Here is a 14,017-nt window from a genome sequence, read left to right on the forward strand (position 1 = left end):
AATATTTATTAGGTGCCTTTTCTTCCTGTTATATCAGCTCTTCTCTGCCTCCATATATTGATGGAAGGTTGAAAATAGCCCAAATATATTTTCTCTGCTGTAAATTGCATATATACCCCTTACCATTTATGCAGCACAGGCTGATATTTTGGAACATTTTTAGTTTTCTATATTTTAACAAAGTTAATTATTCCAAAGTTTCTCAAGACAGGCTTTCAGTCCAATCTTTGTACTGGGCTTATGTCTGTACTCAGTCATACACGTCCATACACACTTGCTCTTTACACACTTTCAAACACAAATACAGATACTCTCACAAACCACAGAATTGACCACACTTTTTACAAACACAAGGCCTTTATAAACACAGAGCTCACAATAACACAAAATAATTCTAGAACGCAACTATTCTACCACTCCTCTTGAGTGACCCGTTCCTACAGGTTTTATACACACAAACACACACTCCTCTTGAGTGACCCGTTCCTACAGGTTTTATACACACAAACACACACTCCTCTTGAGTGACCCGTTCCTACAGGTTTTATACACACAAACACACACTCCTCTTGAGTGACCCATTCCTACAGGTTTTATACACACAAACACACACACTCCTCTTGAGTGACCCGTTCCTACAGGTTTTATACACACAAACACACACTCCTCTTGAGTGACCCGTTCCTACAGGTTTTATACACACAAACACACACTCCTCTTGAGTGACCCGTTCCTACAGGTTTTATACACACAAACACACACTCCTCTTGAGTGACCCGTTCCTACAGGTTTTATACACACACACTCCTCTTGAGTGACCCGTTCCTACAGGTTTTATACACACACACTCCTCTTGAGTGACCCGTTCCTACAGGTTTTATACACACAAAACAATTAACAAAAATTTACAGATGATTGCATGCAATTATTTCTTCTGGAATCAAAACCCTTTATTTATTCTTATTTTCCTTTTTTTATTGGTTTAGAAGAGCTTTTTGAGCGTTCTTACCACCACAGGCGAACTGGCAAGTAACACAAACGTTTATAAGCAAAATATGCTTACCTCCTAATGGTGGCCACCGTGTTTGTGTCGCCTTCCCAGCCAGCCTGTGATGTAAAGACTCTGCTCTCTTCTGTCCCTGTTCGGGCGCCAATTGTAGTAGTTTTTCATGCCAATTTTGTGAAAAATCACTCAGCATCTTTGGGGTTTTGATTTCAGAAGAATAGACTTTATTATCACACAATAAAGCCGAGTTGCCTACGGTGAAACCACAGTACCAACAACAACTACAACAACAACAACAACAACCGAAGCATCTTTGGTTTGGTTTTACTTAAATACATCTCCTCAAACAAGGTGGGGCTTACATGCATTATCTATCATGCTCTTCATTGACTCTGGTCTTGACCATATTAAGAAGTAACAGAATGTCCTTTGGAAGAGATCAATTCTCCCCCCTAAGTAATGCTATTTATGTTTCTGCACACACAGTCAAATAGTCAAACCTATGTGAGCACATATTCATCACGTCACAGGCCTTTACACACAGTAAACTGCATGTTTGCTCCTCAGACATAACTGTGGTATAAAACAACAATTTAACTTGATAAAAAATATACTACATGCTCACAAAAGAACATGTGTAAATAAAAATCCTTTCTAGAAAGAAAGTAAATAGCTAACCTATATGATCTTATGAAACAAAGACAACATCAAGTATATAAGTCAATCCATACTCACAGTTGAGCAGAAACTCAAAGAGTTCTCAACAAAGGACTTTAGAGGAGCAAGAAGGTAGCATGAGTTCAACCATTTGATTTCCCTCTACCAAACGAACTGACTTACTCTATGGTAGGTGAGTTTATATATCCGGTCACCCAGGCAATAGCGCACTCAAGCAGCTCCTGTTGTTACTAAACTCAATTCCAAATATATAGCATCAAGGCATCAACAACAGTAAATTGGCTAAAATGCAATAATACATCAAGTAACGTTTATTTCTGTTACATACCCCTCCCTTTGGTGTCAAAATTTGACACATGGCAAATTTTTAAGTTTTGGGTATGGTAACTGTCAATCTGGGTAAGATCAGACAACATTGTCACCTTGTAATTTACTGGCCCTAGCCTTTTGACTACTTTAGCTGGCCCTCGCCATTTTGGGGCGATTTTAGCCATGAAACCATCATCTGCACGAGATAAAGGATGAGTACGCACCCAAACTAGATCACCCTCCTGGAAGTCCTGGGTTCTTCTCTTGAGGTTGTAATACTTCCTCTCTTTAGTTTGAGCTTTCTCAACATTTTCTCTTACAGCTTCGTACAGTAGTTTCTGGTGATCAATGGTACTGTAGCTTGGTTGATCTGAATCTGGCGGATTCTGTAGAGCTCTTTGTAGTGGTCCTTTCAATTGACGTCCCAGGGCCACTTCAGCAGGTGAAAATCCTGTGCTTTCATGCCATGCTGTATTCAAAGCAAATCTAAACTCACAGATCCATTGATCCCAAGTACGGTGATTATTGTCAACATATGATGCAATCATAGTTTTTAGATTCCTGTTAATGCGTTCAGTCAGGTTTGATTGTGGATGATAAGCAGTTGTGAGTTTTTGGGTTACCTGCCACTGCTTGCACAACTGATCCAGGAGGTTTGAGGTGAATTGAGTGCCTCTATCAGAAACAATGAAGGCTGGTGTTCCCCACCTTGTAAATATCTCTTCGATGAGAATACGAACGATGATGTTAGATTTGGCAGATCTCATGGGGAAGACCTCTACCCATTTAGAGAAGTAGTCTACTACCACTAGAAGATATTCATTTTGATGGGTACTCCATGGGAACGGTCCCATAATATCCATTCCGAGCATGTATCCGGGCTCAACAATGGGCACACTTTGGAGACCTCCTGCTGGCTTCAAGTTTGTAGACTTATGCTGTTGACATTTTTCACACTGTTTGCAGTGTTGCCATACGTCAATACGCATGGAAGGCCAATAAGCAAATTCTAGAAGTCTCATTAGAGTTTTAAATTTGCCTAAATGTCCACTGAGGGGGCTGTCATGGGCATAAGTTAAAAACCCTTCCTTCAAACTAGCAGGTACCATAATCTGGAATCTTTGACCTCCTTTGGAGACTGGGACACTCCTGAATAAAATATCATTTCTCAAGACATAGTGAGTTCTCATAAGATCAGTGGTATTTTGGTTAATGGCTCTTACCATGATTTCTTGGCACTCGGAGTCTTTCTTCTGCTCAGCAGCAATCTGAGACAAGTCCATTGGCAGCTCACAAGTGATAGGATTAAGAACATGTTTTGCTGGTGTGTGCATCAGGATGGCCGTTGGTTCAGCTGCATATCTCCTTGACAAAACATCACGTACCACATTACATTGTCCTTTTCTATAACGTACTATGAAGTGATAGCCTTGAAGTCTGATAGTCCATCTTTCCAACCTAGACGAAGGTTTTGGGTGCTGGAAAAGCCAAACCAAGGAAGCATGGTCAGTGATTACTTCAAATGCTCTGCCCTCAAGATAATGATGCCACTTTTCCACAGCCCAAATTACCACTAGGCATTCTTTCTCTGATGCCGAATATGATCTCTCAGCACCTCTCAGCAATCTAGATGCATAAGCAATCACTTTCTCTTGTCCATCACATTCCTGTGTCAGCACTGCTCCCAAACCAATGTTGCTTGCGTCTGTTTGCACTTTAAAAGAAGAATCAAAATCGGGTGTGTTTAACACAGGGGCTTTAGTCAGGTCATCTTTGAGGAGTTCAAACGATCTCTGGCACTCATCTGTCCACATCCATTTAGCTCCTTTTTTCTTTAGTGCATGTAAGGGTGCTGCTTTAGTGGAGAAATCTGAAATGAAACGGTGATACCAAGCCGCAAGACCTAGGAACCGTTGTAATTCTTTTAGGGAAGTTGGTGTAGGGAATGATTTGATCGCATCTACCTTGTCAGAATTCACTTTGACTCCGTCAGCAGTGATTGTGTGACCCAAGTAGTCCAAGGATGAACAGATGAATTTGCACTTCCTGAGATTGAGAGTGAGAGTGAGACCGGCAGTGTGCAGACTGTTGAATACTTATTTAAGATGTTGCAGATGTGTTTGAATGTCTGGTGAGTAAACAATGATGTCATCTATGTATACCATACAACACCTGTTTTTGTGCTCTCTGATTACTTGTTCCATTAAACATTGGAAAGAGGCAGCTGCATTTTTAAGGCCAAAAGGAAGACACAAAAATTCATATAACCCTGAAGCGGTTGTAAATGCAGTCTTCTCCACACTTGCAGCATTCATCTCTACTTGCCAGTAGCCACTCTTCAAGTCCAAAGTACTAAATACCTTGGCTCCTTGCAAAGAATCCAGTATATCTGTAATTTGGGGCATCGGATATGCATCGAGGTGAGTTTTAGAATTAAGACCACGATAGTCAATGCATAACCGAGATCCACCATCCTTCTTATCTACTACCACAACAGGTGAGGCCCATGGTGACGTAGAAGGTCTAATGATTTTCTGTTGCAGAAGTTCCTTGATTTGTTCTTCAATAAAATCATTCTTGACTCTTGAGACTCTGTAAGGTCTCTTTCTCAGGGGAAGTTCATCAATTGTTTTTATTTCATGTTTGATGCAGTTTGTACGTCCTAGCTTGTGAGTGCAAACTGATAACCAATCACACATGAGAGATTTCAACTGATTCTTTACCTTGAGGGAGGCATGAGAATTTTCCACTGCTTGATCAATGAGCTTCCAATCTTCCTTTTTTGAGATCAATTCAACATCATCTTGTGCAGCATAAAACTGGATGGCAGCGTTCTCATGAAGTTCATTAAAACAAATGGGGTGACTGGCGTTGGAATCAGGCAAGTAAACACGTGAAGAATTAAAATCAATGGTTACTTTGGCTTCCCTTAGGAAATCCAGCCCCAGGATGACAGGAACAGCCAAGTCTTCATCATTCATCACGTAGAATGTTACAGCAAGTTTCACTCCATATATTTCACATTCCCAGAGAAACTTTCCCTGAGTTATCTGACTCTGTCCATTAGCAAGCATAAAAGATTGAGCACTTTTGGTCAGATGCTCATCATTTCTTCTCAACCTCTGCCAAACTTTCTGCTGCATCAAAGAGAAGGTGCTTCCAGTGTCAATTACAGCATTAAAGTAAGAGTGATTTAAAATTATTGGAGTTTGCAGCACATTATTATATTGAGAGTTGAGAGTTGGATCAACGAGCATGAGGTGATTTTGTTGCCCTCTTCCCCCAGAAGATTTCTTCCTCCGTTCCTCTTCTTTTCCTTGATTCCATCTCTTTTTACTCTCAACCCAATCCTTCTCTATCTGAGTACCGAGTCGGACCAGATCATCAACTGTCTTCACTGTTCCCCTTAATAACGAAGCCAATCGAGGGTTGCGGTTTCTTAAAGTCGCGTGAACTATCTCAGTTTCTGTCATTAGAGAATTATTCTTCAGGCACAGTGCTCTGTAATTGAAAACAAAATCTCTAATCTTCTCATTAACCCCTTGACGATAGTTTGCTAATTTTTGGGCAGCAACTTCTTTATGATCTTCATTTAAAAAGGAAAAAAGGAACTTCTCTTTGAAAGACGACCAGTTTCTTATTTTTTGTTTCTCCGCTCTCCACCAGCTCTTAGCAGTACCTTTCAGACTCACAGATAATGATGCTAACAGCTCTTCAGAATACAGAGGTCTCAGCTCATTATATTCTTCAAATCGATCAATAAACTCAATTGGGTCTTCTGAATCAAGATTACTGAAGGTAGGCAGTTCAAGTTTAACTGGAGGATTAGGAGATGAGGAAAAATATGTTACTTGCTTTGAGCTGTTTTGTGTAACTGGGTCAATCTTGGATGGGGATTGAGACATCCTATGAGTAGTAGAAGTACTGGTGTGCATGGGAGTAGAAATAAGAGGTTTGAAGGTTTTAAATTGTTGCTCTAATTGTCGGTCTCGTCAGCTTTAAGCAATCCACAATACTTTGGCTCATATCGTCGATTTTTGAAAGGAACAGCTGCTTAACGCGATCCAACTCTCTTTGCAAACAATAGTTAATTTTGTCTTCACATGCTTGCAACTTTGCATTCATAGTTTCAGTGGTAAGCAGTCCACTGACACGATGTTCAAGATCAGCAAGATGCTCCTCAATGCAACACATGCGCTGGGCAACTTCTTCATTGTGAAATTGCAGTCGGTCTTCAGGAAACTCAAGTGGAGGAGGTAATGGCAAGTCATCGGGATTAGCTCTCAGATCAGTGGCTATATCTCTAGATTCTCTCTCTTCCTCAGAGTCTAAATATAACTCACTTAAGGTATCAATGAGATTAACTACAGGGTCTCGGTGATGAACAAAAGCTTCATCTGAGAAATCTGTGATGGTTGCACTCTCTGCCATTGCAGATGATGGTTTATATTATTTGTTTGTGAAGATTAATCAGTACAGTCCAAATTTATATTTTTAATAAAAAGGACTCCATAAAGTTCAAATTCAAGTACCTGTTTCGGGCGCCAATCTGTAACACCTCCTTTCTTTTAAAGATATTACTCTGAGGGGGTTCAACAGATTTTGGACATGTACTGATAAATAAATCTCTTCAGAAAACAAATGAATATTTAAACTTTTTTATTTTCCCCACCAGTGCTTAATACATGTGGCAAACAGATAATAAATAAACCGCAAAGCACTCTCAAAAGTCTTTGTCTCTTCAATGATTCAAGGAGATGAAATAAACTTATTGTTCGGATGTCCTGTCTTTTGATAAGATGAAGTGATGATGAAGATGCAATGAGTTTCAATTCCACCAAGCTATTTGAGTGCGATGCAATGATTGTAGTCCTATAGTCCACAATGTGATCACAGTCAACGGTGTTCAGTGAAATGTTGTCCTCAGTGCCATGTAGCTGGCCATGTGCAAGGCCATGTGCTGTAGCCTTGTTGCCAGCGTGGATTGCACTTGGATTCACTGTCTCTAATATCCCATCAGTGCTCACAAAAGAACATGTGTAAATAAAAATCCTTTCTAGAAAGAAAGTAAATAGCTAACCTATATGATCTTATGAAACAAAGACAACATCAAGTATATAAGTCAATCCATAATCACAGTTGAGCAGAAACTCAAAGAGTTCTCAACAAAGGACTTTAGAGGAGCAAGAAGGTAGCATGAGTTCAACCATTTGATTTCCCTCTACCAAACGAACTGACTTACTCTATGGTAGGTGAGTTTATATATCCGGTCACCTCCAGGCAATATCGCCCTCAAGCAGCTCCTGTTGTTACTACACTCTATTCCAAATATATAGCATCAAGGCATCAACAACAGTAAATTGGCTAAAATGCAATAATACATCAAGTAACGTTTATTTCCGTTACACTAGTGTGACACTGACTTTAGTGACTGCCACTTCAGTTCTTCTGAAACTGTGGAGTATTCACTCTGGAATAGTTTGTTGTATAAAACTACTTTCTGATCATTTTGTTCTTTGTTTAGATTGGCATTTTGTGGATTCACTGGGCAGTGCTGTGAAAGTTTGTCTTCAGTTCTACAATCATCAAATTCCTCAAGTCTGAGAGAGCTGGACCTGAGTAACAATGACCTGCAGGATTCAGGAGTGAAGCTGCTCTCTGATGTACTGGAGAGTCCTCACTGTACACTGGAGATATTGAGGTTTGCGTTTGCAGTTCATTACTACATTGGAATATAAGTTATTAATATATTGTGGTTCATAGATGTGGTTACTCTGTACATGTGGATGGGCTCCCTCTGCTGAGTCTGGTTCCTGTCAAGGAAATCAAGTCTTTTTGATTCTGACATCTCAGTTAAAAATGATCACATCATAAATTTTTGACCAACACTTTACAACAATTTTCTTAAAATGTTCAGATGAGGAAGAAACTTGCCGCAGATATACAGTAGAATTTGCTCTGATACCACATAGAAACAAAAACAATAAACTGCAACAACAGGAAATACGATATAATAGTGGAGTCAGTGTGACTGCAGGTAGATGATCGGCAGAACATAATTGAGATATACTATACAGTATATCTCAATTATGTTCTGCCTATTTTATGTATTTATATATCAATATATATGTATTTGCTCTGAAATGTCATGAAAGTAATAATATAAATAATCAGAGTAACATCATTTCAACCAAACAGCCATTGTAGCCAAGTAGATTCAAAATCTTTAAAGCAAGACATAAACATTTTGTTACAAGTAATGAAATCATGTTTCTTTAATAAACAAAGAATGAAGAATGATGTTTTTTCATATTGCAAAAACATTTCTGTGTATAAACAGTGTGCAAAAAATACAACTTCACACACTTGTGTTTTGGAACTCAGTCAGGTTGAATATTATTGTAATATATGAGTGAATTATTATTAGACTGAGAGGATAAAATTGTTTTCTATAGAAGTGATATATTTCTGACATATCTATTTCACCTAGTAAGGGAACACAGAGACCCGTGATGCTCACTGGTTTTTACGGTGCATTCTGGGATTATTGGGGAGTGACTGTTTCAGTGCAATGGACCAATTTTGTGACTGGTACAACCCTAGAAATGTCCGACTCCCTGAACAGTGCGCTGACTTATGATCAAGAGCTGATTAAGATGCACCATATGAGTTCAGTCTCAGTGTACTTCACAGGTACCAGGGGCCTGATATATAAATATTACTTACACCCCAAAATGGGCTTTCAATTATTTTATTTTTTTTCAAATCTTTCAGTAAATATGTGCGCACCATCTGTACACTCTTGACTGTGTTCGCACTCTTATACTGGTGTGTGTGAATTGGCAACTCCAACTGGCCAAGTAATGAACTCAACATGCTGATTATTGCATATGAATTGCAGCTCTAGCTATCATTCCAGCCTGATGACCCAATGAGCGGTGCACGCCATCTCCTTTTATACCCGTATGTCCGGGGCGTTGAATGGCATGCAAATTCCACTCGCCAATTTTCATTTACCTTTTCTGAATAAAGCAAAGGTGATTAAGGCTCTCCAGAGCGATCCTTTAGTGTCACTACTTTGACACAACATCTTGTTCACTCCATCAGAGACAGAGGTTGCATCAGTAACCAAGACAATTATCTGACTGTTGTATGTGTTTTTTAGATTATCTGACAGTTGATGTTTGTGTTTGTAGATTATCAGACAGTTGATGTGTGTGTTTGTAGATTAGCTGACTGATGTCTGTGTGTTTGTAGATTATCTGAATGTTGATGTGTGTTGTAGATTATCTGACTGATGTCTGTGTTTTTGTAGATTATCTGGCTGTATGGTGACAGAGGCTGGATTTTGTTCTGTGGCTTCAGCTCTGAGTTCAAACTCCTCACACCTAAGAGAGCTGGTTCTGAGCTACAATCACCCAGGAGAATCAGGAGCCAATATGCTCTCTAAGAGACTCAACGATCCAAACTGCAAACTGGACAAACTGAAGTATGTTGAATGGCAAAACCCTGTTTACACACATAATCCATCCCCAAATTGCTCTTGAATACACTTGAATGGCCAGTGAATGCACTGAAATAGCACCTGTATTTATTCCTTTCAAAAAATTCAAATCCCTTACAAATACACACAGATGACACATTCTAATTATCATTAGAATGAGGAAATTTTTGTAATCATGAAATGTTATCAGAAATTTTATTCTACACATTTTCTAAAGAGTAATCATCAAGCATTTGTCACTTAACCCTTTCACACTTACTGGTGCATATTCGGTGATGTTAACGACTGGCCCCCTCAGAATTGTGTCACACATTTGTGTTTCTGAAACAGTAAGTGCTGTCAGATTCAAATCAGCTTTCATGCAAACACTAAACTGTGCTAACCAAGTGCCTGTAATTTATAATCACACAAACTGTTACTAATAGAGTCTTTTCAAGCACACGGTATGATTATTTTATGACACAGACATCCAAATGGTCACAAAAGTACCACTATAAAAGTTTACAACTTATATACGAAATGTGATCACTGATCCTCACAGCCATGTCTGTTACATTAGGCGGCCATTCTGTTGTCAATCATAAGTAACAAACAGCAACTGAATAGTCTTTCCAAGCACACAGTATGCTTGCTCTTTAAAATAGATTGTTACAAAAATACCACGATAACAGACAACAGCTTAGCTATATGCAGTCAACAGATCAGGGAAACATGATAATTCCAATTCAGCCATCTTTGTTTACATTAGGTGGCAATGTGTTTGTCACACACACACACACACACACACACACAACCACACACAATGAACTCTCATATCATTATGAGAACTCTCCATCTACATAATGATTTTTTTAATAAAGGTTGACCAATAGTGGATTTTACAGATATAACTAAGTTGGGCAGTACTTGCCGATAACCGATTAATCAACCGATAGTTTTTTAATTGATCCTGAATGAAAAAATATCACTCAAACTAAAATAGTGCTGAAATTTATTACAAATATAAACAATACTGACTGAGCCATGAAAATGTATTGTACTTTTTAAAATTAAATACTGTAACTATATAAATATTAATATATATGAACTAATTTTAGTATAATATATATGAACTCAAATTTTAAAGTCAGCTGATTTGTAAATTGACGTTGTTTCCTTAGTCCACAAGAGGATATAAATAAATAAATAAACAATACAGAACTGTTATATTATTGCTTAGAACATTCCTGTTCTGGCTGTTAAAAAAAAGAGCATTTCATTTTCAAATAATGTGCATTAAATAAATAAAGTTTTAGGTAGTTCATATTCTCAAATGTTAAGTAAAAATTAAAATGAGGGGGGAAAACACTTAAATATATAGTTCGCATGGTGTTACACTTGCACTGATTCCTACTACTCCAGACACAAGCTTCATAATAACAGCGAAATACCACATTCAGTACAGTTGTATGTAGAGTAGCAATATTCCCAGATAGCAGTGGTATTCGGCTTAACTCAGTGGTGAAGTGGCTCAGACTATGAGCCCAGGCCAGAAGCTGTTAAAACAGACAGAACACAACAGACTGGAACCGAACATAACGATCTTGAGACACACATTTCCAAGTTGAATCTGATCCCCAAAATTAAGGCCTGATATCCCCTGAAGGACCCCACCCCACTCGGTCTACAATCTTAGTATAAAGTGTTAGCCATCATAAAATCATAAAGCCATGCAATTCACCCCCCATCAAGAACATTATGGGCTATATGCACGCATAACTTCCGCGTTTGACGCAAGGATGCTCTTGCGTTTCCGGTTGGGGAGATTTAAAGTGGAGGTAAACGGGATTATGGCAGAGTCTTCAAAATTTTCTCGTTGTTTGCTTGAGTTGCCAAAATTTAGTATTCATGATGTGCGAAGAATTGTACGAATGTGCAGTACAACGCCACAGAGCAAGCTTGAGAAAGGTTTCAAGTTTTATGTTTCGTCTTATCTCTGCAATTATGAAGGTAAGTTCAGATAGCCTGAACTAGTACGTTATGGCTATTATTTTTACATTCCGGCCAGCAGCAGACTAATCACGCTAATATAAATGTTTGGCATGTAATGTGTTTGTAATTTTGTTTGTAAAAGTGTCAGGTAAAATCAGGGCCACAAATGAGATCTCAGTGAAAGCTCAGTGTTACCGCTCTATGAGGAAAGCAGAGACTCCACAACAACTAAGAGTAGGACTGGTATTTTGAAAGTGACGTTCAAAGTTCTTTTGAACATGTTCTAAGTTTTTACTTTTCTAACGTTACCACTGTTCATTTTGGATAACCACAGATGTTATCTTAGCTAGTATGGATGTTTATTGTACAAAATGAATAATAATAAAAAATGTAATGCAGTTCTATCAACGACAGATGAATAGCACTGCGTTATTGCAAATTCTAGCTGAAACAGTGGTAATGGAGATACACTGCTGCAAAGTTTGTTTCCTATTCAGCACATACAGACTTTTTGTCAGTAGCTTTCCAACAGTGGATGCAAACGAGTTAATATCATTGACAATGAGCTACAAAAAAAATATTTTTTGTATGTAAAAAAAAAAAAAAAGCGACTACAAGAGGAAAGAGTTGTAGGTGATAGTCATACTTGTTTATAAAAATAATTTACTCATTAATCATTTTTCATACACCATAAGAAAGTTATTGAGGGCAAACATCTGAATGTATGAAACTAACTTTACTGCAGTTGCAGATACAGGGTAGCAGGCTTTCTAGTTAGTCTATAACACAAAATGGGAGTTTATTTTAAAACTCTGAAGAATAGTGATATGAAATGTTGTTTTACCGGACATGGTGGCTGCAGATGCAGAATGTATTTGACTAACTCGGCTACCCTTCCTTTAGTGTATAGTCAAAGAGTATAGAATCCCACATCAGTTCTCGGCATAACAGCGCTCTACGATCGGCGGGAGTAATCAAGCATCCTTAAATTTCACCGGAAATACGTCATGCACCGCCGTGCATAGAGCCTATTGAAAAGTGTTTCTAATGAGAGAAAAAATCTGATTTGGTCCATGTTCAGTTGCGGTGTTGCAGCATTCTTTTAATATTTTGTGCATGTAAATAACTCACTCTGGGGAGCATTCAAGGGAATTCAGAACCTACTCATGAAAAGGTTAAAAAAAACATCTTTTAATTCATGGTTTTGATTTTTTAAAAACACTTTTGAGTCTCTGATATTGCTGCATGAAGGTGTTATTGACTACATGTGTATGAAGTTTAGAGTGTTTTGATTTTATTTTAGTGTTTTGATTTTAAACTTCATTGGCTGTGAAGCTCAGAGCCCTCAATTTCTCTAAAGTACTATTTGGCTCAGTTTGGCACAATTTAATGTTTGTGCAAAAATGCATGATAATATTACATATTTAAAAAGTACAACACAAAAAGAATACAAATATGTATTAAATATAACCAAAGAAACGTTTGCATTGCATTTTGCACATACAGTATATAAATATTATTTCATTTATAGAAATAATGATGGGGCAGCTGTGTCTCAGGTGGTAGAGCGGGTTGTCCACTAATCGCAGGGTTGGCGGTTTGATTCCCGGCCCACATGACTCCACATGCCAAAGTGTCATTGGGCAAGACACTGAACCCCAAGTTGCTCCCAATGGCAGGCTAGCACCTTACATGGCAGCTCTGTAGCCAACTCACACTCATACACGAATGTGAGTATGTGTGTGTGAATGGGTGATTGGTACACAGTGTAAAGTGTTAAAAAAAGTGCTATATAAGTGCATAACATTTACCATTTATATTTGCAGTGTATTCTGCACACTTGTTTTTCATAGGTCTGCATGTCAACTAAATATGAGACTCATAGATTAGTGTCACGTTTGGGGGGGGGTCTACAATCTTATTTGAAAATCATAAACCCCAACAAATCATTGTTATTAGAGTTACTGATAACTAAATCCATCTGTCTTCCATAGCCACTTGAACTGAGTCTTGGTAAAGTTGTAAAGGCTGTGTGCTGTTTGCTCTGTTCTTGTACTGCTTTATTGATGGATCCAAAATATTGTTGAAATGGGTTTGCAGTATTTGGTTGGGTTAGGATTTCCCTTTTTATTCAACAAGAAGCACAGTGAACAGTGATTCCAGGGAAAAGGTCTTTTAGCCTATTCAGTTCCCCTTCTGTCGCTCTCCACGTTGTGTCGGAGAAGTGACACTAGGGGTCTCTCTTGAGCGCCGATGTATGCCTCTGACTTATGAAAAAAGGCCAATGAGAGTTGGCAGCCGGTATTTGCATGTCCCGCCCCCGGACATACGGGTATTTAGGCGGCGCAAATACGGAGTTCATTCAGAAAATTTCTTTGGAGCCGATGGTCGTGTATGCAGTCTGCTGCGAGTTACACACACACCAAGTTCCTGTTTTCCTCTGACGATCTGCATGCTGTTGGATCTGATGGCGCATAACAGCGGCTTTCTCCTTCTCCTTGCACGGCTGTGCATTGTTGCCCCTGGGCGCTTCGACAGCGCAGACAAAC

At 38.7% G+C, this 14,017-nt stretch overlaps 1 protein-coding gene across 1 annotated transcript in view; it reads left to right on the forward strand.

Annotated features, from left to right (window-relative positions):
• Positions 1-14,017, forward strand: part of LOC127654639 (NACHT, LRR and PYD domains-containing protein 3-like) — a 121,654-nt gene that overhangs the window by 26,190 nt on the left and 81,447 nt on the right. Inside the window, exons 5-6 of the mRNA XM_052141868.1 lie at positions 7,518-7,694; positions 9,309-9,482. Coding sequence (XP_051997828.1) covers positions 7,518-7,694; positions 9,309-9,482 — 351 coding nt within the window. The remainder of the gene's footprint in view (positions 1-7,517; positions 7,695-9,308; positions 9,483-14,017) is intronic.

The sequence above is a fragment of the Xyrauchen texanus genome, chromosome 2 (genome assembly GCF_025860055.1).
Source record: "Xyrauchen texanus isolate HMW12.3.18 chromosome 2, RBS_HiC_50CHRs, whole genome shotgun sequence".
Lineage (NCBI taxonomy): Eukaryota > Metazoa > Chordata > Actinopteri > Cypriniformes > Catostomidae > Xyrauchen > Xyrauchen texanus.